Below are 21427 nucleotides of genomic sequence, written 5' to 3' on the forward strand. Positions count from 1 at the left end.
GCTCTTTAGGGATGAGGGGGGAGGCGGAGAGGGAGTTGGAAGGACAGGACCGCGGGGCCTCCCAGGGGGGTCCCAAGAGAGAGAAAGGGCCGAGACAACTCGCCGGGGCGGGGCATGAGTGCAGCGGGTTCCTGAGCGCTTCCTATAGGCCAGGCGCTGGGCCGCTTAGGCTTAAGTGCCAAAGATCGAGGCGGGAAGTTGAGAAATAACGCCTAGGGCCTCTGAAAATCGAGCAGCCCTGAGTGGTCGGACCCACCCCCTAAGTTATTGCACTATCGCGCCCTCTGAGCCGAGCGGAGCCGGGGCTACCGGCGGATAAGGGGCGGGGCCTGCGCCCAGCCGACCGCAGCCCCGCAGGGTCAGACCTTCGGCCCAGGAGCCGCGGGTCCCCCGTGGGGAGAGGAAGGGCCCGACCCCCGCCCAGCGCGCACGCGCAGCGCCTCACCTGCCTGCTGGCGCTCCGCGCCCCCTCAGGAAGCGCGGGCCTCAGTGGAGCGCGGAGGAAGTGCCGGAGGCGGGGTGAGAGGAGTGCGGGGAGGCGACGGCTAGGGGTGCTGGGGTTCCTGTCATGTGACCCCTCCCCTCGGCTCTCTCGCAGCCCCGCCGGGAGTGGCGGGAGCCAGTCGGAGGACGGTCTCTCTGTCCCTTGTCCCCAGGTGAGTTGGGTGCAGAGTGAGGGGAGGGGGATCGTGAGGGGGTGGAAGAGGGAACTGAGGCCGAGGAGCTGCTGGCAGCTGGCGGGGAAGGGGTGAGAACCGCTGCTGAGGGGCAGAGGGGTCCCTTCCTTCCTTTCCCACGGCCGGGGCTGTAGCCACGCTTCCCCATTTGGGTTCCATGGGGGGCCGGGGTGGACCCAGCCCCGGGATCTGGACCACCAGGTAGAAGACAGAGGAGGTCCCAACACGTCCAGATTCGAGGTGTTGCAGTATGCTGAATCCAGGGAACTGCTGGGGTTTGCGGCAGAGAGGTCTTCCCAATGGGAGAATCGGCACGTGGAATTGTCCCTTGCCAGGGGGCGATGGGGAAGGGCTGCGGCCGCTGGTAACCGGTTGAGGTGGGGCAGAGCGGGCCTTGGGCTCCACCGCACTTAACTGTGCCCACACCTGGCCTTGGCTTTGTTTGTGACGTCCCATCTTTCCGAGCCCTTTGGACCTTTCTCCCCGTCTGACAGATGGGGAAACTGAGGCCATACGTTGCTTTGAGATGTGGCTGGAGACTGAGCCAGATCTCCTCCAACAGCATCCCCTCCCAGGAGGGGGAAGCGTTACAACCCCAACTTCAACCCCATCGCAGAGATGCTGAGGCAGTGGTCGGTGCAGGCCTCAGGGGAGCCAGAACCTGAGCCGGCCGGCGAGGAGCTGTGGGAGCAGGAGATGGAGCGGCTGTGCTCCTCCCAGGAACCTGTGCGGGTGCTGCCCTACGCCATGGTGGACAAGCGCTTCATCCGGTGGGTGCCCGAACACCCTGCCGAACACAGCGGAGGAGGAGCAGTGGGGGTGGGGAGAGGATGCAACTGTTGGTTGGGGGGGTGGAAATCACCAGCAGTGGGAAGACTCCCTGGCCCATGCTCTGCCTGGCCAGGTGGGCATGCTGGGTGACTCAGGGACCCCTCCCATCACCACCCCATCCCAGGCAGCTGCGGGAGCCTGAGGGGGTGAAGACCTCGTGCTGGCAGCAGTGGCGTCGCAGGCAGCAGACTGCAGGACGGCGCCTGGGGGAGGCAGCACGGCGGCTGGCCCGGGGCTGTGGTCTCTGGGAGGGGGCTCTCTACGAGATCGGGGGTAGGACCCGAACCCCAATCCCCACCTCCTGCCATCCCTCTCTGGAGTCTCAATGTCTAGTTTGGAAACCAGAGGAGGGCATTATCCCCCTGGCCATTGTACCTCTCCACCCGCACCAACCCACCCCGCCTTCCTCACACATCCCCCTCTGCCCCCAGAGCCTCCCTTCAAACCTTGGTGGATGATGGCACCCCTGGTGGCTGTTAGAGGTACTGCTAGGCCAGCCTCCAGGACTGGCCGTTACACTGAGGTCCCTGCGAGGCTGCTCACCCACACCCCACAACCCTCAGATTATCAGCTGGGCCCACGGCTCGGCGCCTCCGGACCCACCTGCTGTTCCCCGCAGGCCTCTTCGGCACCGGAATCCAGTCCTACTTCACCTTCCTTCGCTTCCTGCTGCTGCTTAACCTCCTGACCCTTCTTCTGACCACCAGCTTCGTCCTGCTGCCCCTGACCTGGCTCCGCCCCCCTGACAGAGGACCTGCTCTGAACTTCAGTGAGTGCCTGGCCCACGGAGGGAACAGTGCCCCCCGAGCCCAGCTGAACCCTGTGGGGCCTGGTCCACTGGGACAGCCCCAACCCTCTGTGTCCAAACCCTGGGCATCGTCCTGCTTGGGTCCAGCCATGAGGCTCTACTCGATCTCGCCTTTTGCATAACAGGCCTCCTGACATGCCCTCATGACCCTGCTCAGGCCTCCTGAGATTGGAGGCTATGGAGTGAGAGGGGCAGAGTCTCACCTATGCCTTGGGGACCCTTGCCTATTGGACCCCTCTCCCTCCTCGACAGCCCTCCAGTGTCCTGGTGGCCACCAACCCCAGACTGGTGTTCCCAAGTTCAACAATCTACTTTGGAATGTTTTAACCGGCAGGGTGAGTGGGTCTGTACTGGCTGTGGACCAGGGAGGCTGGGGAACCTGGTGATCTAGCCTCAGGGAACCCCAGTCTAAGAGGACCCTCACCCCTCCAAGGGCACGTTAGCTTCTAGGGAGACGATCCTCCACAGACAGGCTGGCTGGGTCAGCAGTGGGGTCAGAGAGAGGCTGAGGCCACTGTGCACAGCCCAGGCCCATGGATATGTGCCCACGGCCCTCAGAGCCCAGCTGGGGTCGGGGTTTGAAGGACAAGAAGGGAAAAAGTGTCCAGGATTCTGGGATAAGCACCACCCTGCCCTCATCCCTGGAAGCCACTGGGTGGTTACCGTGCGGGCTCCCGTGTTCCAGTCCTGGCTCTTCTTCTAAGCTGTGTGTCCTTAGGCAAGTTGCCCAACCCTTCTGAGCCTCTGTGAAATGGGGATACTCTTATTCTCTACCTGATGGGGTCACTGTGAGGGCTAATGTGTTAACAGCAAGAAAACACTTAGCACACAGCCTGGCTCACTTGTCATTGTCTGACATCCCCAGGCCTTCAACAACACCTATCTCTTTTACGGCGCGTACCGAGCGGGGCCTGAGAGCAGCTCAATATACAGCATCCGCCTGGCCTACTTACTGAGCCCACTGGCCTGCCTGCTCCTCTGCTTCTGTGGGATTCTACGGCAGTGAGAGCAGAGCCCCTGCCTCCACCCCTTTCCAGGGGGTCTTCCCTGATCACCCCTGCTTGGCGTGGTACCCCCAAGCTGGCAGGGAGTCCCTGCCAATGGAGGTTCCAGGGCCGGAACTCTGCATCCCCAGCTGCAGACCTCAGGAGCGGGGCCACCGCTCCTGTGTCCCCACCCCCCCACCCAGGCCGAGGCCAAAGGCTGCACTTAGGGCTGCCTGGGACTTCCCATCCCAGATCAGAGCCGAGCCGAGGCTGAGCCCTGGCCTCTGCCCCCTCCAGGATGGTGAAGGGGCTGCCACAGAAGATGTTCCTGGGCCAGGACTACAGGTCACCTCTCAGCGCCAAGGTCTTCTCTTCCTGGGACTTCTGCATCCAGGGGCAGGAGGCAGCCACCATCAAGAAGCATGAGATCAGCAACGAGTTCAAGGTGTGTGTGAGGATGTGCATGAGTGTGAGTTGTGAGAGTGAATGAGTGTGAGAGCACGTGAGACTGTATGAGTGTGTGGCTTGAGTGTGTCTGTGTGTGTGTGTGTGCGCACACGGTTTTCCAGCTGGAGGCGGGGGCTGTGCCGTGTCTGGGTGTGAGCGCTCACCTGCACGGTACTCTGGGGGTGCTCTGGACAAAACCAGCCCGTCTGTCCCCGCCTCAGCGTCACCCCAGCCTCGCCTAGAGCCTGGCAGCCTTTCTCCCCATGCACACCGACCTGGGGCTGTTTGCCAGCCCCCTCCCCTTCCCCCTGGGCCAGCCGTAACCCACCTGTGCCCCTGCCCCTGCCCCCATGACAGGTGGAGCTGGAGGAGGGGCGTCACTTGCTGATGGTACAGCATCAGACCCGGGCTCAGAGGGCCTGCCACCTGCTCACCTACCTGCGGGTCAACATCCTCATCGGGCTTCTGGTGGTTGGGGCCATCAGTGCTATCTTCTGGGCCACCAAGTACTCGCAGGACAACAAGGAGGTGCCAGGCGACTGACATGCATTTATTTAATCCTGGCCAGGCCTGGGGGAGGAGACGGGATGGTCCCGCTTTGCAGAAGAGGAAACCGAGGCTCACAGAGGTTAAAGCAATTTGCCCAAAGTCATAACCAAGTCAGACAGGCTCTACCTGTGGATACCCCCTGCTGCCACTGGGAATAATCCGTGGGCTTCCAGATTCCGGACCTGCACCAGAGTTACACTTGAAGGGGGTCGTAGGGGATGGGGGAGCCGCTGGGGGCCCCCCAGCCCGCGGCACCCCCTTATCCACTTCTCCCCACAGGAGTCCCTGTTTCTGCTGCTCCAGTACCTGCCCCCTGGGGTCATCGCCCTGGTCAACTTTCTGGGTCCCCTGCTGTTTGTTTTCCTGGTGCAGCTGGAAAACTACCCTCCCAACACTGAGGTCAACCTCACCCTTATCTGGTGAGTGACACCTGGGGGGGTGACAGGTGGGACGGAGTGTGGAGGGCATGGAAGGGCTGTGTTCTGCCGCCTGTCTTGGTTATCACCTGGCATCAGGGGTCCCGTGCAAGGGAAGGCAGGCAGCTGCTCCCACACACAGTCTGGGGGGCCCCGGTCTAAGGTTCTCCAGTCCCCACCATCCAAAGCAAGCCAGTGACTGTTTTTGCCAGGGCACGTTGGGTACCACAGTCACCTACCTAGGAACACAGCTCCCTCCCATGTGCCCTGAGGGTTTACACCCCTCACCTTGACACCCTCACGTGACCTGTGAAGTTAGGACCATCCTCACTGCCACTGGATAGATGAGGACACTGAGGTTTGAAAGGGTCAAGCGCCTTGGCCAAGGGAGGCTCCCCATGCCTGCTGGGTGCAGGTTCAAACTCAAGCCGTCCTCCGCCCCCAGGCTCTGCTCTGTCTCCTCTCCCAGGACTTGGGTCCTGCCTTGGACCCACCCACCCACAGGACCCCACACACACAACAGCTCCAGCCCAGGTTCTCTTTCCGTCTGCCACCCACCCCTCACTTGGCAGGGTCTGCTTTTCCTTGGGCTTCCCTGGCACAGAAGCTGTCCGGAGCCCATTCTGCGTATCTACCCATTCCGAGGTAGACTGTGTTTGCTTTGAAATTTTATTTTTGGAGTGGGTAATAGCACGTGCACATGGTAAAAAAAAAAATTCAAAATGCTCAAAAGGATGGAAGATAAAAATAAGCCCCCACCACCCCTGCCTTCCTCAACACAAGAACCACTGTTCCCAGCCAGGCTCCGGCCGTGTATCAGCCTTGAAAGTCCACACTTCATGGGATTTCCCTGGCGGTCCAGTGGTTAAGACTCCGTGCTTCCAATGCAGAGGGCGCGGGTTCGATCCCTGGTCGGGACACTAAGATCCCACGTGCTGCAAAGTATGGACAAAAAGTAAAAAAAAAAAAAAAAAGAAAGTCCACACTCTGATATAACGTGCAGGCAATCGTTTGGGGTTAGGCCACCCTACCTGTGTGATCCAGTTACATATGATTCAGGAGTATGCATGCACGTGTTTGTGATACATGGACGGTGTAAACGGACTAGAGCATTAATAGGCCTTAGAAGAGAGAGCTCACCTGCATTAATGATATAAAAGCACGTATGTGCCTGTGAATCTCCAAGCTGGGTGTGGGGGGAGGATGGCTGGACTGCCGTGTTTCCCAAACTGATGTAAACAGAACCTTTCTCCTGTGAATCATCTAGAGACCAAGATTCTAGGGAACGCACTTTGGGAAATATTGCCACGCATGGAGCAGTTTGGAAGGAGGCTGGGCTCTGGGTTTCGAGGGGGCTGGGCCCGGGAGAGACTTGAGTTCATGCAGATGTCAGCCACACCTGTGTCCTGAGTAGATGTGCCATGTACCTGGGCTCCTCCGCTGACACAGTCCCCGCCCCCTCCCCTGACCCCCAGGTGTGTGGTGCTGAAGCTGGCCAGCCTGGGAATGTTCTCCTTCTCGCTGGGCCAGACTTTGCTGTGCTTTGGCAGAAACAAGACCAGCTGTGAGTCCTACGGCTACAACGCATGTGACTACCAGGTGGCCGGTGACTCCATCAGGGCCTGTCCCTCCTGTCCTCTGCAAAGCCCCACCTCTTTGATCTCCTCGTCCTTCTCAGGGTCTCACCTTTGTGAGAGGCTGTGGGCAGAGTTGCCCACCCAGCAGTCACCTCCAGGGGGCGTCATTCACATCACATTCTGCGCTGTGCAGAAAGGCAGCCCAGACTGTGGGCGTTGTCTGCTGAAATCTTATCCCAGGCCCGGGTTTTAACTTAGCAATCATATCAGACTCCAGGCAAGGCTCCTAGACCACAGAGTCCCCCAGCGGGTGGGTGAGGGGCGGTTGGGGACCGAGGGTAGTGACAGATGCCCCCTCTGACCAGTGCTGGGAGAACTCGGTGGGGGTGGAGCTGTACAAACTCAGCATCTTCAACTTCCTCCTCACGGTGGCCTTCACCTTCCTTGTCAGCCTGCCTAGGAGGTGAGCCACGTGGGGACACTACGGGGGTGGAGTGGGCGTGTCTGGGGGTGGCCAGTGGCCACAGCCAGGGGTGAGCGCTTCTACATGCCTGTTACCGTGTGAGTGTGTTATGGTCCACAGCCAGGACCGACGAGGTCCACACACTTCTGGGTGGTGGGTACCTGGGCACTCCCCTCCCCCAGGCTGCTGGTGGAGCGGTTCTCGGGCCGGTTCTGGGCCTGGCTGGACCGGGAGGAGTTCCTGCTGCCCAAGAACGTGCTGGACATCGTGGAGGGACAGACGGTCACCTGGATGGGCCTCTTCTACTGCCCCCTGCTGCCCCTGCTTAACAGCATCTTCGTTTTCCTCACCTTCTATATCAAGAAGGTGAGGGCTCAGGGGCTGGGAGGGAGCAGGGCCGCACCTGTGTGGGCACCTCGAGCGCCTTCAGCAGAGCAGCCCTCAACTCCTGCTGCTGCCCCGCCGGGCACCTCCCATCTGCACACTGCACTGAGGCCCCTGTGTCCTTGCTCGCTCCCTAGTACACCCTGCTGAGGAACTCCAGGGCATCCCCTCGGCCATTCCGCGCCTCCAGCACCATCTTCTTCTTCCAGCTGGTGCTCATCCTGGGCCTGCTTCTGGCCGCTGTGCCCCTGGGCTATGTGGTCAGCAGGTGAGGGGAGCAGACGGGCTGAGGCTGCCGGGCCGGCAGCTCGTCACCCGAGCACTGACACCGGCCCTCCTCTGGCGGTCTCTCCCCAGCATCCGCTCCTCCTGGGACTGTGGCCTCTTCACCAACTACTCAGCCCCCTGGCAGGTGGTCCCAGAGCTGGTGGCCCTCCGGCTCCCACCCCCTAGCCAGCGCATCCTCCACTACCTGGGCTCCCACGCCTTCAGCTTCCCCCTCCTCATCCTGCTCAGGTGCCTTTCAGGGCAGCAGGGGCCGAGGGAGGGGCACTCCCAGCCAGTCTCATGGGATCTGGGGGCCAGACAAGGAGAGCCCAAGGTCGCAGGGAGCCAGGGGCCCAAGGGCACGTGTCCTGGGGGTTGCCCTGTGCCCCTGGGCAGCCCCTGAAGGCCCCCACCTGTAAAGCGGGCACTTTAAGTGTCCACTGGGGAAGCACGTTGCCTGGTGCAGACACGCTGTGAGCCTGCCGCGCTTGTTATTCTTACTACCATTTAGAGGAGAGGGGCTGAGCGACCAGTGGGAGGAAGGAGAGGAGAGAGAAAGCGGTGTCTAGGAACCTGGAAGAGAGAAGACCCCGGGAGGTGGTTTTTAAGACTGGGGTGGGGAAGGAGGAAGTAGGGGGCTGACTGACCTAGCATCCCCGTCTATCCAAAGCCTTGTCCTGACCGTGTGCGTCTCCCAGTCCCAGGCCAGCGCGAGGGCCATCCGGGGGCTCCGGAAACAACTGGTGTGGGTGAGTGTCCGCCGGACTGGGGAGGGGTCACGGACTCCGGGCAAGACCCTGTCGGGAGTGTGGCCTCAGGCCGCGGATAGAAGCGGGGAAGGTGGAGGGAGGGAACCGGTGCCTCCGGCCGGGAACCAGTCAACAGGAATGTGGCTTTAGGCTTGGGGACCCGGTTTAATGGGAGTGTGGGCTTGGGCCGAAGTAGGAGGTGAAACTGGCGGGGGCGTGGTCTCTGGCCAGGCTGGGGCGGGACCTGATGGGGCGTGGCCTTGGGCTGGGGCGGGATGGAAGGTGGCCGCTTCTCCCGCGGCAGCTGGTGAGAGGAGGCGCCGCTCGTAAACCGGCCGCTCGCTCCCCTCTTCCGCCCCAGCAAGTGCAGGAGAAGTGGCACCTGGTGGATGACCTGTCGCGGCTGATTTCGGAGCCGGGCTCCGGCGACTCTCTGGGGCCTGAGTCCCCTCACTCCCGAGGTTCGCGCCCGAGATCCTTCTGTCCCGGATTCCCGTGCCCGGGCTCCCCGGGACCCAGGGCCCCCAGGCCGGAACCCTCCCTTGAGGATCCTGCCGGGTTGCGCGGTGTCCGGGTCCCCGTCCGTAGCTGCCGCTTCCCCAGCGGTTCGGAGCTGTAGCACCGACCCCCACCACCGCCCGGAGCTTCCCCAGGGCCCCGTGTGCAGCTCCCCACTTCCTGACCCCTCGCCCCACGCTCGTGACCCCAGGTGACCACCGCCTCTCTCAGTGGGCCCTCCAGCAGGGTGCCCCAAGGTGGGGTGCATATACCTAGGGGCGTCAAGAAGAAAATATGGGAACTTGTATTTATATTTTTATCTCAATCCTTAAAAGTTTCTATTTTTGTTGAATGTTTTATAATATGCATAATATGTTAGTATAGTAACCCATGAATGCAGTTTATAAATACACACCCGTTGGCAGTGCTCAGGAATTGTTTATCCTGGGCAGTACCATTATAAAAGTCCAGAGACCTCCACCTGCGGGAAGGGGAAGGCCTGGCCGCAGTGAGAGCAAACAGTGGGGGCTTACTGTGCTCTGACTGCAGGCACCCTACACAACCTCCTGTAATTCCTCCTTCACCTGTGAGACCACTGAGACCCACAGGCGTTATGAGTCAGCAAGGGGCAGAGCTCAGATCTGACCTGCATCAGGAGACACTCCGAGTGTGGGCCCCGGGAGGTAGCGGAGCCCGCTGCCCAGGAAGGCAGGGCTGCATCCAAGATTCCCAAGCCTCCGGTGCCGAGGCTGCAGAGGTTCTCAATCTGTGGTTCTCAGCCTCGGAGAACTCCTGAGAAGCCCCGTCAGATGCTGGCCCTGTGCCAGCGATTCTGACGCAATTGGTCCAGGTGCAGCCAGCAGCCAGACATCTGGACTTTCTAAAGCTCCCAGGTGACTCTCACCGGCAGCCAGGGTTGAGGATTGCTGGCCTAAAGAGCCGTCAGGAGGGAAGGTCAGGAGAAACCCCAGGACGTGCTTGATGAGGCTCTACTTCCAGCAGCAGGAGGCCAGCGCCTGGCTGGATTCCCAGCCTAGACACCGGCATCTGGGCGGCTCTGGCCCGGCGCCCTCAGTCCAGGGGCTTCACGTGGTCATTGCAGTCTTGGCTGGTTCAGCTCCTCCTGTCGCTGTCCCTCTCTCTCACTCACCCAGCATCACATGACCCATCTGCCTGTCAACAAGTGCCGGGCCCTGTTCTGGGGCTGGTGATGAGACTGCGGGAGGCACGGGGAGCTACGTGCTCAGCTTGGGGAGGGCAACCAGTCTGGCCCCAAAGAAGGCGACACACGTTGTTAATTAGCAGCTTAGGGTCAACGTGTTGTCCCGGACCAGCAGCACCAACATCACCTGGGAACTTGTTAGAAAAGCCAGTTCTCAGGCCCCACCGCACCTCCTCTAAGGGTGGAGCCCAGCGATGTGGTTTAATGAGCCCCCGGGGGTGAGGCTGTTGGGTGCGAAGCGGGAGAACCTGCAGCACTGAGGCATCCAGGTCCATCTCATCACCTTCACGTGCCTTCAGAGAACCCGCCAAGTGCATCACCGGATGTGAGGGGGACGAGCTTCGGGACCTTGAGGAACTCAAACTCGGGGCCTCAGTTTGCTTGACCAAAGCCTGGGGATGACACCACCCTCCTCTGCGTGGTTGTGAGGATTGAATGAGCAGTTACTTATATAGTGTCCTTCCTAGGAGAGCAGTTGAGGCCCTATTACAACATGGTCATTGGCCTAAAGGAGCAAAGTGGGAGAGATGGGAAGGGGCCCTGATGGCCCTGTGACCGTGCTGGCCCAGCGAGGCAACCTGGGGCTCAGGGGGGAGCCGTCGCAGTCAGCAGGAGGGATTCGTGGAGTGGGCGACTAGCGGGGCCTTGGGGGATGGAGGACTCGACAGGAGGTGAAGGCAGAGGAACGGCCTGAGCCATGGTGTAGAGACGGGCCGGGCGGGCCTGAGCTGTGGAAACTGGGACTCTGAGGCCTCTAGACTGGGCTCTGGGGCCCAGGAGGACAACCAGAGTGAAGGCGGAACCAGCACACCTATGGCTGGGCTTGGAGAGCCCGGGGGTCCGGTAACGTTGAGCGTCTACCAGCAGCAAAGAAGACACACGTGGGCAGGGAGAGGCCCGTGGGGTTATTGCAGTAAGTGAAGCCAGGGTCTCTCCAGGTGCAGGAGCCCCAGTGCCTCCACCTTGGGCGGGGGGGTCCCGGACTCTCCCCACCCAGCCCTGAGAGGGCTCCCAGCTACTCTGGCCAAGGCAGCCCAGCACAGATTCCCACCCAGGGGACCCTCCCAGGAAAGTGACGCAAGGAGGTGCTGGTAAGGCCATTTATCATAGAGGAGACTGGCCCTCGGTGGGCAGGAATCACGAAATGTCAGTCTAGTGGGTGACAGGGGAGCTTTGAGGACACCCTGACTCCGCTCCATCTAGGTGACCTGGACTCACCTGGGGCAACCTACTCAGTGCTGTCACACCTGCAGCCTGTGGAGAAGAGGCGCAGAACAGCTCAGAGAAACAGCCCTCATTTGATGGGGCACACAGGTGATGGCTGGAGACGGGTAGTCAGGGTGAGGCAGTAGAGATGCCCCCGGTCCCACCAAGGCCTGGGGGAATTGTCCCTCGAGTCCACCCACCATTCTCTGCTCTGACTCTGGCTCCCCAGACACACCGATAAAAGGCGGAGGCTCCTCATGAGCTGCCTCAGCTCGAATCAGAAGCCCTGAGCACAACGTAGAGGAAAAACCTCGAGCTTCTGGGACTTCAGGCAACAGATTGCCCACAGCTGAGGGGACCCTTCTGACTGCCTTCAGTCATCAGTTCCTTCCACACACCCCTCCCGGCAGAGTGAGAACAGACTTTCTGGAAGGGAATTTCGCTAGGAAAACTAAGAGAAGATTAGCTTTTGCCCAAATGCAGAGAGGTAGGTGGGTCCCCAGAGCACATCCCCAGGGGTGCGAGTCAGGACTCCGGGTGGCAAGGGACAGACGCTGATTCTTGCCCACTGAGGAGAAGGGACCACCGAGCTGACAAAGCTAGTCCTCAGGGGAGCTCCAGGACACTGTGCCCAGGCTTGGGCAGGGTCATCCCACCAGACCAGCTTCCCAACACGCCCAGGCCTCAGTGGGTGCCCCTGAGCCGGGCCTAGGGGCCCCAGGGCAGGGCTGTAACTGGCCTGCCTTGGGTCAGGTGCCGGTTCCCGGGCTGTGCTGGGGATGTGAGTGCCACTGACCTGTGAGGCTCTGTAGGAGAGAAGAGCCCGCACAGGAAGCAAATTGTTCCCTGGGGGTGGGACATCCTCCCTGAGGAAGGCACCTGTGTACAAATCAAAGCTCCACGTTCTGTGATAGCAGGAGAAAAACACATATGCAGCTGTGTCAGTGTAGAAACAGGGAGTGTTTCAATAAAGTCACTTCATTCATTTAAAAAAAAAAAGCCTCTGTGGGATTGGATGGGTCCTAGTCCCACCTTACCTGCTCCCTCTCTTCTCTCTGCCCTGAGCCCCCAGCCCTGAGGGGTCCAACCCACCGGTTCTTCAGAAGGACCCTCGTGATTACATCAGGCCCACCTCGATAATCTGGGATAATCCTCTCATCTCAAAATCAGTGGGCTAGCAAGCTTAATTCCCCCTTGCTGGCTACCAGTGCCTCCACCTTGGGGTGGGGGCGGGGTCCCGGTGAGGACTCCAGGGTGAGGACACGGACATCTTCTACCCCGGGGATCCTACAGCTCGGCAGTGGCGGCGACTGTGAGCCCTGGTTTGGCTCCTGGCCCCTCCTAACTCCCTGGGGGTGTGGGGAGAGTCGCTGTCCTGGGCCCAGCCCTGGGGCGCTGTGGCATCCCGGTTATCTCCCCGCTGCAGGCACGCACCCACCCAGGGGGTACCCAGAGGCTCTGGAGTGGAGGTGGCCTCGCTCGAGGAAGCTCTTGCTCTCCTGGCTGAGGGTCCCACGCGGCAGAGGCATGAGAGTCCTGCGGCTGCTCTGCTTGGCTGCGCTAGGTGAGCTGCCCAGGGACATGGTGGGAGGGGGCTGCTGCCAGGGCCTTGAGGTGGCAGACTCAGGGTCCAGGGGTCTAGGGAGCACAGGAGACACCTCTGGAAGCACAGGACAGAGAGGGGAAGGTTTAGGCTTGAGTCTCAGAGCAGCCAGTTATTGCGTCACCACTCTGGGCCCACTCTACCCATCTGCGGAATGGGCTGATGGTACGAAACGCTCCGGGCGCCAAAGAGCTCCTGTGAGTGAAGGTGCTTGTGGAGTCCTGGGCCTCCTTCTGGGCTCAGGACGAGGCTCTCTGGGTGGGCTCTGGCCTCCCCTCCACCCTGGTCTCTCCTAACCGCCCTCCCCTCTCTTACAGCCACCAGCAGCTCCGCGAAGCAGGAGAAAGGTGAGTTTCCCAGCATGCTGGAGGGCGGAGTACCCCCAGATGGGGACCCTGGAGTCAGAGGCCCCACCCACGGTAGAGGCCTTGGCCGGCCGGGGGGAAGGGTGTTGCGGGTGAGTGGCGTCTGCTGCTAGACCACTGGAAGGTTCTGGACCCCAGCCTCAACCCCTGCAGGGCCCCGGAGGGTTGGAGAAGAGAAAGCTCTGCAGGAGGTGGGAGTGGGCGGGACAACAGGCAGCCGGTGGGGACAGTGACGTGGGGGCAAGGAGAGTGCTTGGCTTCCCCTTGGGCTGTGTGTGGTGGGGGGGGCGGGTATTACCAGCGGAGGCGGGCAGAGGGCGTGTCCCGGGCAGGTGTACCCCAATCACTCTGAGTGCCTGATCTGTAGCAGAAGCCCCTCGGGGTGGGTGTGACCCCAGGGCAGGCTGGGGGCATTCTGGTGGGGTGCCTTGGCCCAGGAGGAGGGCGAGTGAGAGAATGAGGAAGTCTGGGCTCCCCCAACTCCCCCCTCCCTGAGGTCCAGCAAAGGGGAAACTGCCTGACTCTCAGAGGCAACAGGAAGGTGTCAGGGCCCCTCTCTCCACCAGCCGCCTGGTGTAAGAGCCGGTGAGAGGGGAGGCTCCCGGTGGCCGTCCCTCCTCCCCTCAGCTTTGGCCGCCTCCGTCTTTCCACTCCCCTTCCTTCTCCTGCCCTCTCCCCTGCCCCCATTTCCGACCCTGTTACCCTTAAAGTCAAGGTGGTCAGTCACCTCCTCCTCTCCACATCTCTGCAAGGGCGGCTGCCCTTCCTCTGGTCTCGTCTGGACCTGTAACTTCCCTGGTCTCAGGGCTGCAGCTGCAGCTGCCTCTATTCCACTTAAGGGTGGACCTCACTTGAGTGCCGCACGGGCTCAACTATCATTTCCTTATTTGCTTTAAAAACAAACACATCATGGTGTTTCCGCTAAAAGGGGAATAGCGCAGGGCCCTGGCCTCTGGGTCTCCGGGAAGTACCTGGGCAGGGCCGGTCCACCCCCCTCCGGCCCCTGACTTCTGCTCAGACTCTTGCCCAGCAAGTCCTGCTAACTGAACTCCTAAGGAGCCGACTGACAAATCATTCATTCATTCATTTACCGAATCGTTCAGTAATTACTGGTTGAGCATCTCTTTGGTGCCAGGCGCTGCTTGAGGCCCCAGGATGGTGGGTGCAGAAACAAAACAGAGATCCCTGCCCTCACGTACCTTACATTCTAGTGGGGCCGGAGGGACAGACGATAATAAAAATAAGCACATTCTACAGCGTGCTAGAACGTGATAGGTCCCAGAGAACAGCAAGCAGGGAAGAGGGGAAGGGAACATGGGTTGGGGGTGGGGAGGGAGGGCACCATCTACTGGGAAGCCATCACTGAGAAGGGGACACGCCAGCAAGGACACGAAGGAGGTGGTAGAGCAGGATGTGCCTGGACAAGGGCCTGCGTGGCCAGAGCACAGGAAGCAGGGGCAGGGGAGTGTTGGATGAGGTGGGGGGGGCAGTGTTGAGTAGGGGGGGACCCTGTGGACATAGCAATGGGAGGGTTTACAGCAGAAGGGTTGACCTGATTTACTCTTCCTGGGGTCATTTTGGCTGCTGTGTTGAGAAGAGATGGGGTGGGGATGAAGGGTAGAATCCCAGAGAGCCTTTAGACTGTTCCCGGGATCCAGAGGAGAGATTGGGTGATAGCCAGGAGGCCTGGCAAGGTGGTCAAGGTATATTCTGAAGGCCTTTGCTGATAGATGGGTTGGGATGGGAAAGACAGAGCTGTGGAAGATGACTCGGGGGGTTTTGGTCTGAGCAGCTGGGAACTGGCGAAGTCAAGGGCAGCCTTACAACTGATTACTACTAATGGGAACGAGGTTGGGCCTGAGATATTGGGTGTTAAGAGCCAAGATTTTGGAACGTTTCTCTCTGTGTATTTTGAAATCCCCAAGAATCATGGCAAGTGCAGTATTGAGTGTAGCAGGAACCAGGCACAAGAATCTTCAAGGGATGGTGGGCATTTCTCGGTAACTGTAACCCAGAGGGGCAGGGTGCAGTGTCTGAAGACATGAGGTTCAAGTCTGCTGTTTAGGGAGGGAGGAGGGAGAGTGGTCCAGGAATAGCAAGAGGATGCCCGCCCTCGCCATCCCACGCCAGTGTTGGGAAGGCTGTGAGGACCCCCCGCCCCCTGAAATACCACTGGTGCAGGCACTGCGCGGGGGAGGGGAGGCTGGTTTCCATTAGGTGTAGAAGGTGAGATGTGAGAGGAAAGCTTGAGGGTTCCGGGATTTGGTGCCAACTGAGCCTACCAGCCTTCCAGAGGGCGCAGGGGGAGGTGGGACGTAAAGGGGGACTTTCAGAGCCCTAGAAAAGGTGGGGCAGGAAGATGAGGGTGACCTGGGAGCCTGGGGTCTCCCGTGGGGCTGCCATGAAAGAAGACAATGTTCGGGGTGGGGGCTGGGGAGCGGCCGGTCGAAGGACAGATTCAGAGTGCGAGTGAGTGCGTACAAAGGAATCTTGATAACTGTCCCCTCCCCCTCACTCCTGAAACCCGCTTCACTTGTAAGGGGGCTGTGCTAGTTTCCTGGGGCTGCTCTAATGAAGTACCACACAGAAATTGATTCTCTCCTGGTTCTGGAGGCTTCATCTGAAGCCTCACCTGCGGGCTGTGGTAGTCCTTGGCGTTCCCTGGCTCGTGACAGCATCACTGCAAACTGCCTCTGTCTTTACATGGCCTGTGTGTGTGTGTGTCTTTGTCTCTTCTCTTTAGGGCCCACCCTAATCCAGCATGGGTTACTGAAGTCCATCTGTAAGGACCCCATTTCCAAATAAGGTCCCATTCACAAGTACCTGGGGTTAAGGCTTGAATACATCTTCCTTTTTGGAAGACACAATTCAACTCTCAATAGATGGGCTGCTTGTTCAACCCTCATGAGATCCCTGGGCCCGAGCTCAGGTCTAATGAATTGGGCCTCCAGGGTTGGGACTCCAATCTCCAAGCTTCTGGGTTATCACAGAAACAAGCTAGGGAGAGGTAGGGGCGATCCTGAAGGGCCTCCAAGCCCAGCTGGACAGCAATCCACTGCCCAGCCTGGGCACAGCCCTAAGCCGCTCGCTCTTTCTTTAGTGACAGTGGGAGGCTCTGCACAGCCATTCGATCACCCCAGCCCTGGCCTGGCTCAGCTTCCGGTCCCCAGGGTGTCCTTGTCGCTTCATCAAATTCTGAGTGTGCCATCCTATCTTCAAATGTTCAGACACAGATGATGAATTTGTAATTAAATGATAGACCCCTCGTTATGGGTGGGCTAGATGCATAAACTAAATAATCAAAAGGAAAGACCCACACAAGTCTTGTTAGAATAAAAACTGAGTGCTCTACCCTGTAGGGCACTAAAAAAGAAAGTGGCTTCTGTCTGTGAACTTATGTAAATCAGGCTTCTATTAATGGCCATCGAAATGGAAATGAAGGTGGGCCAGCTTTTTCTTTCCATTTCTGTTAAGTCAAGGTCATTTCCCCACAGTGAAGGGAGCAAAAGTGTCATCACCCTGAAGCCTGGACCCACATTTCCCTGGGGGGGGCGGGGGAGGAGGATTCTGGCCCCAAGAGCCGTTGACTGTTGGGCCCCAGAGTCACGTTGATGAAATTGTTGGTAGCAGTTTGCAAACTGGAGCCCCGGAGAGTAGATTAAACTCTAGATAGAGCTTTACTTAACTTCAAAGATTTTGCATGAAGGAGTGTTTGAAAAAAAAAAATAGTATGAGGGCTTCCCTGGTGGCGCAGAGAGTCCGCCTGCTGATGCAGGGGACGCGGGTTCGTTCCCCGGTCCGGGAGGATCCCACATGCTGCGGAGCGGCTGAGCCTGTGGGCCATGGCCGCTGAGCCTGCGCGTCCGGAGCCTGTGCTCCACAACGGGAGAGGCCACAGCAGTGAGAGGCCCGCGTATCGCAAAACAAAAAAATTCTGGGTATTTCACATGAATAGAATCATACAATATGTGGCCTTTCGTGTCTGATGTGTTTCATTCAGCATAATGTGTTTTCCTGGTTTTTACATTTTATTTATTTATTTATTTGGCTATGTTGGGTCTTTGTTTCTGCGTGAGGGCTTTCTCTAGTTGTGGCAAGTGGGGGCCATTCTTCATTGCGGTGCGTGGGCCTCTCACTATCGCGGCCTCTCTTGTTGCGGAGCACAGGCTCCAGACGCGCAGGCTCAGTAGTTGTGGCTCACGGGCCTAGTTGCTCCGCGGCATGTGGGATCTTCCCAGACCAGGGCTCGAACCCGTGTCCCCTGCATTAGCAGGCAGATTCTCAACCACTGCGCCACCAGGGAAGCCACAGCATAATGTTTTTAAGGTTCATCCATGTTGTAGCAGGTGTCAGTGCTTCATTCCTTTTTATGGATGAATACTCTTCCGTTATGTGGACGGACCACATTTTGTTTATCCATCATCCATTGATGGACATCTGGGCTGTTTCCTTTTGGCTGTTGTGAATAGTGCTGCTGTGAACATGTGTGTACAAGTATCTGTTAGCGTCCCTGTTTTCAATTCTTTTGGTATATAGCTAGGAGTGGAATTGCTGGGTCATGTGGTAATTCTTTAACTTTTTGAGGAATTGCATTTTCTTAAGGTGCTTGTTAAATGTTGGTTTCCTTCTTCCTCTTTGGACTGTCTCATCTTTAAGAGACTGCCTAAATTTTATTCATTGTTAATCTGAATTCAAAATTAACTGGGTGTCCTGTATTTTTAGCTGCTAAGTCTGGCAACCCAGAATATACCACATGAAAATAAAACCAAATACATGTATGAAATCGTATGGTATACACTGCAAGTAGGGTAGAAGCTCAGACGCGAGGCGGAGGGAGCAATCCAGAAGGCTGCCTGGAGGAGCAATCAGTCAGTTAGGCCCCTAGGCTCATTAGGCGTGTGTACGGAGGGAACTGGCTAGGGGGAGGGCATTAAAGTCTCCCAGCCACACCTGTGCTCCCGCCCTCTCCCACCCTGCCAGAGCCGGTGTCCCAGCTGCAAGCTGACTTCACCCTGTTGGACAGGGGGTCAGGCCTCAGGGTAGAGGTGTTCTGCCAGGCGTCCTCGGGCAGCCCACCCATCACCTACAGACTGGTCAGGAGGAACGGGCACATCCACATGCAGCAGACTCGGAACCCTGGGCAGCCAGCCAACTTCTCCTTCCCACTGAACCAGACGTCGGCCTGGTTCCGGTGCCAGGCTGAAAACAACATCAGCGTCCAGCACACTCCCTTCACACTGGTGCCCCCAGGTGAGAGGGCCCCTTGGTTTCCAGAGGGGCAGCTGGCGCTTCTGAGTAGGTCAGTGGGAGGTGCCAAGAGCAGGGACGGGTGCCCTGACGCAGCCCTGCCTACCCTGGCCTGGCCTAACGGAAGTCCAGCCCAGCTGTCCCCCGCCTCCTTCACAGGAGAGCTGCCCCAGGGACCCACCTTCGTGCTGGCTGGCTGCCTCATCTCCATCATAGCCATCTTTTCTTGGAAACTGAGCTGGACCAAGCAGATCAGGTAGGAAAAGGGTGCTGGATGTGGGGGAGGAGTGAACTGCTGATGGCCTATGCGGACCAACGGGGGCCCTGGCTTGGCAGAGCCGGTGGTGGTTTGGTAGGGCAGGGCTGCCGTTGGAACCAAGCAGGACCCTATGGGGCTTTCCCAGGACAGACCCCTCCTCCATATCTTCTGCTGTAGCTCCTCTCTGAAGTACCCAGATAACAGTATCTCAGGCATATTTCCTGAATTTTTCAGATGCTAAAACCCACGACCCAATGGAAGAAATTAACTACTTGATGATCACGGGTTCGTAGCCCAGGGGCCTTCTGGTGCCTAAGGATTGATAATGTTAACCTCTGTGAGACCAACCAATCAGAGAATTGATCACATACCCTGTGGCTCCCCTCCCTCACCTGGCCAATAAAAGCGCTTTGCTGAAAGCCCGCGAGGAGTTCGGAATTTGGGGGGGTCACGAGCGCCCCTGCCCCGTCCCCCTTGCATGGCCCCGCAGTAAAACTTTCTGTGCTCCAAACTCCAACATTTTGTTTTGTTTGGCTTCACATGGGCACATGAACTTGAGTTCGGTAACACCACCAGGGCAAAGAAAGGGCCGTATGGCTTATGCATGACTTGCAAAAGTTTACTTAGGGCCTACCGTGTGCCAAGTGCCCATGGAGCACGTTGGCAGCTTTATCTGACCCTGACCATGCTCTAGCCGCCTTGTCGTGGAGTCCACTGCCTCTGGGTGGGGCTCTCTCCAATACTCCCTATTGGTCTGAGGAGGATGGAGCCTCCGGGGCACCAGGGTGGGCCAGGGGCTTCTGCCCTCCATGGAAACCCCGTCAGTCTTTCCAGCTGGTGACCGGAGGCAGGGGCCGGACCTCCTGGGGTCCCCTCTCTAAGGCTATTACTTCACTGACTTGTAAAGTGACCAGGGCCTTTGTGCTGTCCAACTCTGGGCAACGCAGGCCTCTGTGTGCCCCACCTGCCTGGCCTTTGGCAGCGGTCACCTCTGCCTCCGAACTTCGCACCTCCCCTCGTTCCTAAGACACTTCTGTCTCCTGGTCATCCTCCCCGCCCCTCTGGTACCAAAGCTGTCTCCCCAGAATCACACCCCTGTCCCTCCCTCGAAGAGAAACCAATTACTCTTATCTAAGTTTCAGGAGGAAGCAGCAAACAGAAAAAAAACAAGAACCAATTAGAACCAACTAGGCTCAAGATGGCGGAGGATTCGACTTCCAATAGATCTAGAGCCTTACTACACGCTCTATACGTTAGCTAAATGACACACCCACCAGCACCTGGACAGCTGGCGATCACCATGATGACAACCAGAAAAGCCCCTATGAGAACTGAAAAGGAGAGTTGCATCAGTTCCAGGTCCAAACCACACCCCTGTTTTTGGATAACTCATGAATATTCCTCCCACTCATTCCAAACCCCTCCCTTTTACTCCAACCCTCCTACGTATTTGGTGTCTCCAACTGAATTGGGTTGAGTTGATTTGCAAACTAGGTTCCCGCTTCTCCATTCTTTGGCCATTGAAGAAAGCTGGTGCTCTTCCAGTCTCAGCATCCGTTTTGTTATTGACTGAGCAAATCAAACCTCCCTGGCTGAGACAGGGGGTCTCAGCCTGAGCTAGGACCCCAGTGTGGGTTTGGTCGACCAATTCACTAACATCTGGCCAGCCTCTTTGGTGGGCTTTGTCCAGGAGTCCTTGGCACTCTCCTTGTCTTACCTCTGCGCCCCTCCCTCCCAAGTCTGTCCCAGAGGCTAGGCTCATGGACGAGCCATGTCAGCTCTCTGAGCCTCAGTTTCCCCTTCTATAACAGGGGGTATACAGACCAGGGGCCAGTACTTGGCCTCCAGGTGATTCAGTGCCCCCACCTTATTTCGTGGTGTGACTAAGCCTCACGCCCCTCGTCCTGCCCAGGGCACTGATGCACTTGCCACCAATAAAATTCCTGGAGGCCTTGGGAGGGGGTGGCTGGGAGGTGTGCTGGCTTAACCTGGAGTCTCAACTCCTTTGTCATCAAGGTCGTGACCAGAAGATGCAGGCTGGGCAGAGTCCCCAGGAGAGCCCTGGTCCTTGTCCCCTATAGAAGGACCCACCATTTGAAGAAATGAAGTGAAGAAAAGAATGAAGAAAAGCCCCACCAGCCTGGATTCTCGAAGCGCTGGTGTTCTTCATCAAATACTTATGGTGCTAGTTTGAGGGATTTAGTATGGGGGGAGCTGTAGGGGGAAGGAGAGGTCCATAGGGGGACGGGGCTCTGTGAGGGCCCCTCTCCTCACCGCTCAGCAGCTCGTCACCGTCCATCCAGGTCTGGGGAGACGGTGGGGTAGATGTGAAGGCCCAGAGGCACCAGCCCACCCAGGACCACTGCTTCCTCCCTCACCCCTGCTCCCCTCTTCCCTGGAGTGGCACCCCATCTCCTGGTGGCCCAGTCCTCTGGCTCCACTGCTGACCTGTCACCGTCCCATTCACCTGGAGGACTCTGGGCCCCACCTGGCCAGCACCCCCTCATTAATCCTTACCTGCAACTATGATGTCTGGAATTCCTCCCTGCCGAATCAGCCTGAGGCTCCTGGAGATCCAGCCCCCCTCCCCACCCACACACACCTAGAGCCATCCCAGTTTGGACGCTCTGAACCATTTCCGGAAAGAATTGTATTAAACTCTGCCCCCTGCCGGCCACCCTGGGAACTTCGTTTCTGTCTGCACACCATCTTGGAGCCTGGAAGTCGGCCCTACACACCGCCCTACGTGGCCCTGGGGCCGGGCCCGGCTCGGGAAAAACTGGGCGGGGCGGTGGTCTCGACCACATCCCAGGCTTAGCTCCAGAAAGGAGGAAAGAGTGACAGGCCATGCAGGGAGGGGTCCAGGCTGTGGC

General features: G+C 58.7%; 3 protein-coding genes across 7 annotated transcripts in view; 2 read left to right on the plus strand and 1 right to left on the minus strand.

Annotated features, from left to right (window-relative positions):
• Positions 1-520, minus strand: part of TMC6 (transmembrane channel like 6) — a 17387-nt gene extending 16867 nt beyond the window's left edge. Inside the window, exon 1 of the mRNA XM_024761017.1 lies at positions 446-520. The gene's annotated coding sequence lies outside the window, so the exon portion shown is untranslated. The remainder of the gene's footprint in view (positions 1-445) is intronic.
• Positions 521-523: 3 nt separating this feature from the next.
• On the plus strand, positions 524-11486 carry TMC8 (transmembrane channel like 8). Of its 5 annotated transcripts, XM_024761014.1 has the most exons (18): positions 524-656; positions 1240-1447; positions 1633-1781; positions 2128-2277; positions 2569-2651; positions 3182-3318; positions 3600-3747; positions 4107-4277; positions 4578-4717; positions 6190-6313; positions 6657-6754; positions 6937-7120; positions 7276-7406; positions 7496-7654; positions 8076-8154; positions 8516-8615; positions 11078-11188; positions 11310-11486. In XM_024761014.1, exons 2-18 carry the CDS (start codon positions 1296-1298, stop codon positions 11339-11341), a joined length of 2148 nt encoding a protein of 715 aa, XP_024616782.1. In that variant the 5' UTR covers positions 524-656; positions 1240-1295; the 3' UTR covers positions 11342-11486. The 5 variants fall into 5 exon arrangements, with proteins under 5 accessions (XP_024616782.1, XP_024616783.1, XP_024616781.1 ...); XM_024761015.1 differs by lacking the exon at positions 11078-11188; XM_024761013.1 differs by lacking the exon at positions 11310-11486 and having other exon boundaries at positions 11078-11288.
• CUNH17orf99 (chromosome unknown C17orf99 homolog) lies at positions 11398-21231 on the plus strand. Its single transcript, XM_024761019.1, has 8 exons — positions 11398-11567; positions 12146-12226; positions 12507-12644; positions 13001-13030; positions 18029-18298; positions 18455-18551; positions 19691-19913; positions 20571-21231. The coding sequence occupies exons 1-7, from the start codon at positions 11558-11560 to the stop codon at positions 19743-19745; spliced, it is 681 nt and encodes a 226-aa protein (XP_024616787.1). The 5' UTR covers positions 11398-11557; the 3' UTR covers positions 19746-19913; positions 20571-21231.
• Positions 21232-21427: the final 196 nt, after the last annotated feature.

The sequence above is a fragment of the Neophocaena asiaeorientalis genome, unplaced genomic scaffold, assembly GCF_003031525.2.
Source record: "Neophocaena asiaeorientalis asiaeorientalis breed wild unplaced genomic scaffold, Neophocaena_asiaeorientalis_V1.1 scaffold30, whole genome shotgun sequence".
Taxonomy (NCBI): domain Eukaryota; kingdom Metazoa; phylum Chordata; class Mammalia; order Artiodactyla; family Phocoenidae; genus Neophocaena; species Neophocaena asiaeorientalis.

Excerpts from the sequence above, each read along its gene's own strand:
- TMC8 (XM_024761012.1), top strand. The coding sequence starts at position 1,296 with ATGCTGAGGCAGTGGTCGGTGCAGGCCTCAGGGGAGCCAGAACCTGAG. Across the intron at positions 1,782-2,127 it reads GGCTCTCTACGAGATCGGGG|GCCTCTTCGGCACCGGAATC; the intron begins GTAGGACCCGAA and ends TGTTCCCCGCAG. Across the intron at positions 8,155-8,515 it reads TCCGGAAACAACTGGTGTGG|CAAGTGCAGGAGAAGTGGCA; the intron begins GTGAGTGTCCGC and ends CTTCCGCCCCAG.
- CUNH17orf99 (XM_024761019.1), top strand. Across the intron at positions 12,227-12,506 it reads GCCCACCTCGATAATCTGGG|GCACGCACCCACCCAGGGGG; the intron begins ATAATCCTCTCA and ends TCCCCGCTGCAG. Across the intron at positions 12,645-13,000 it reads GCTCTGCTTGGCTGCGCTAG|CCACCAGCAGCTCCGCGAAG; the intron begins GTGAGCTGCCCA and ends CCTCTCTTACAG.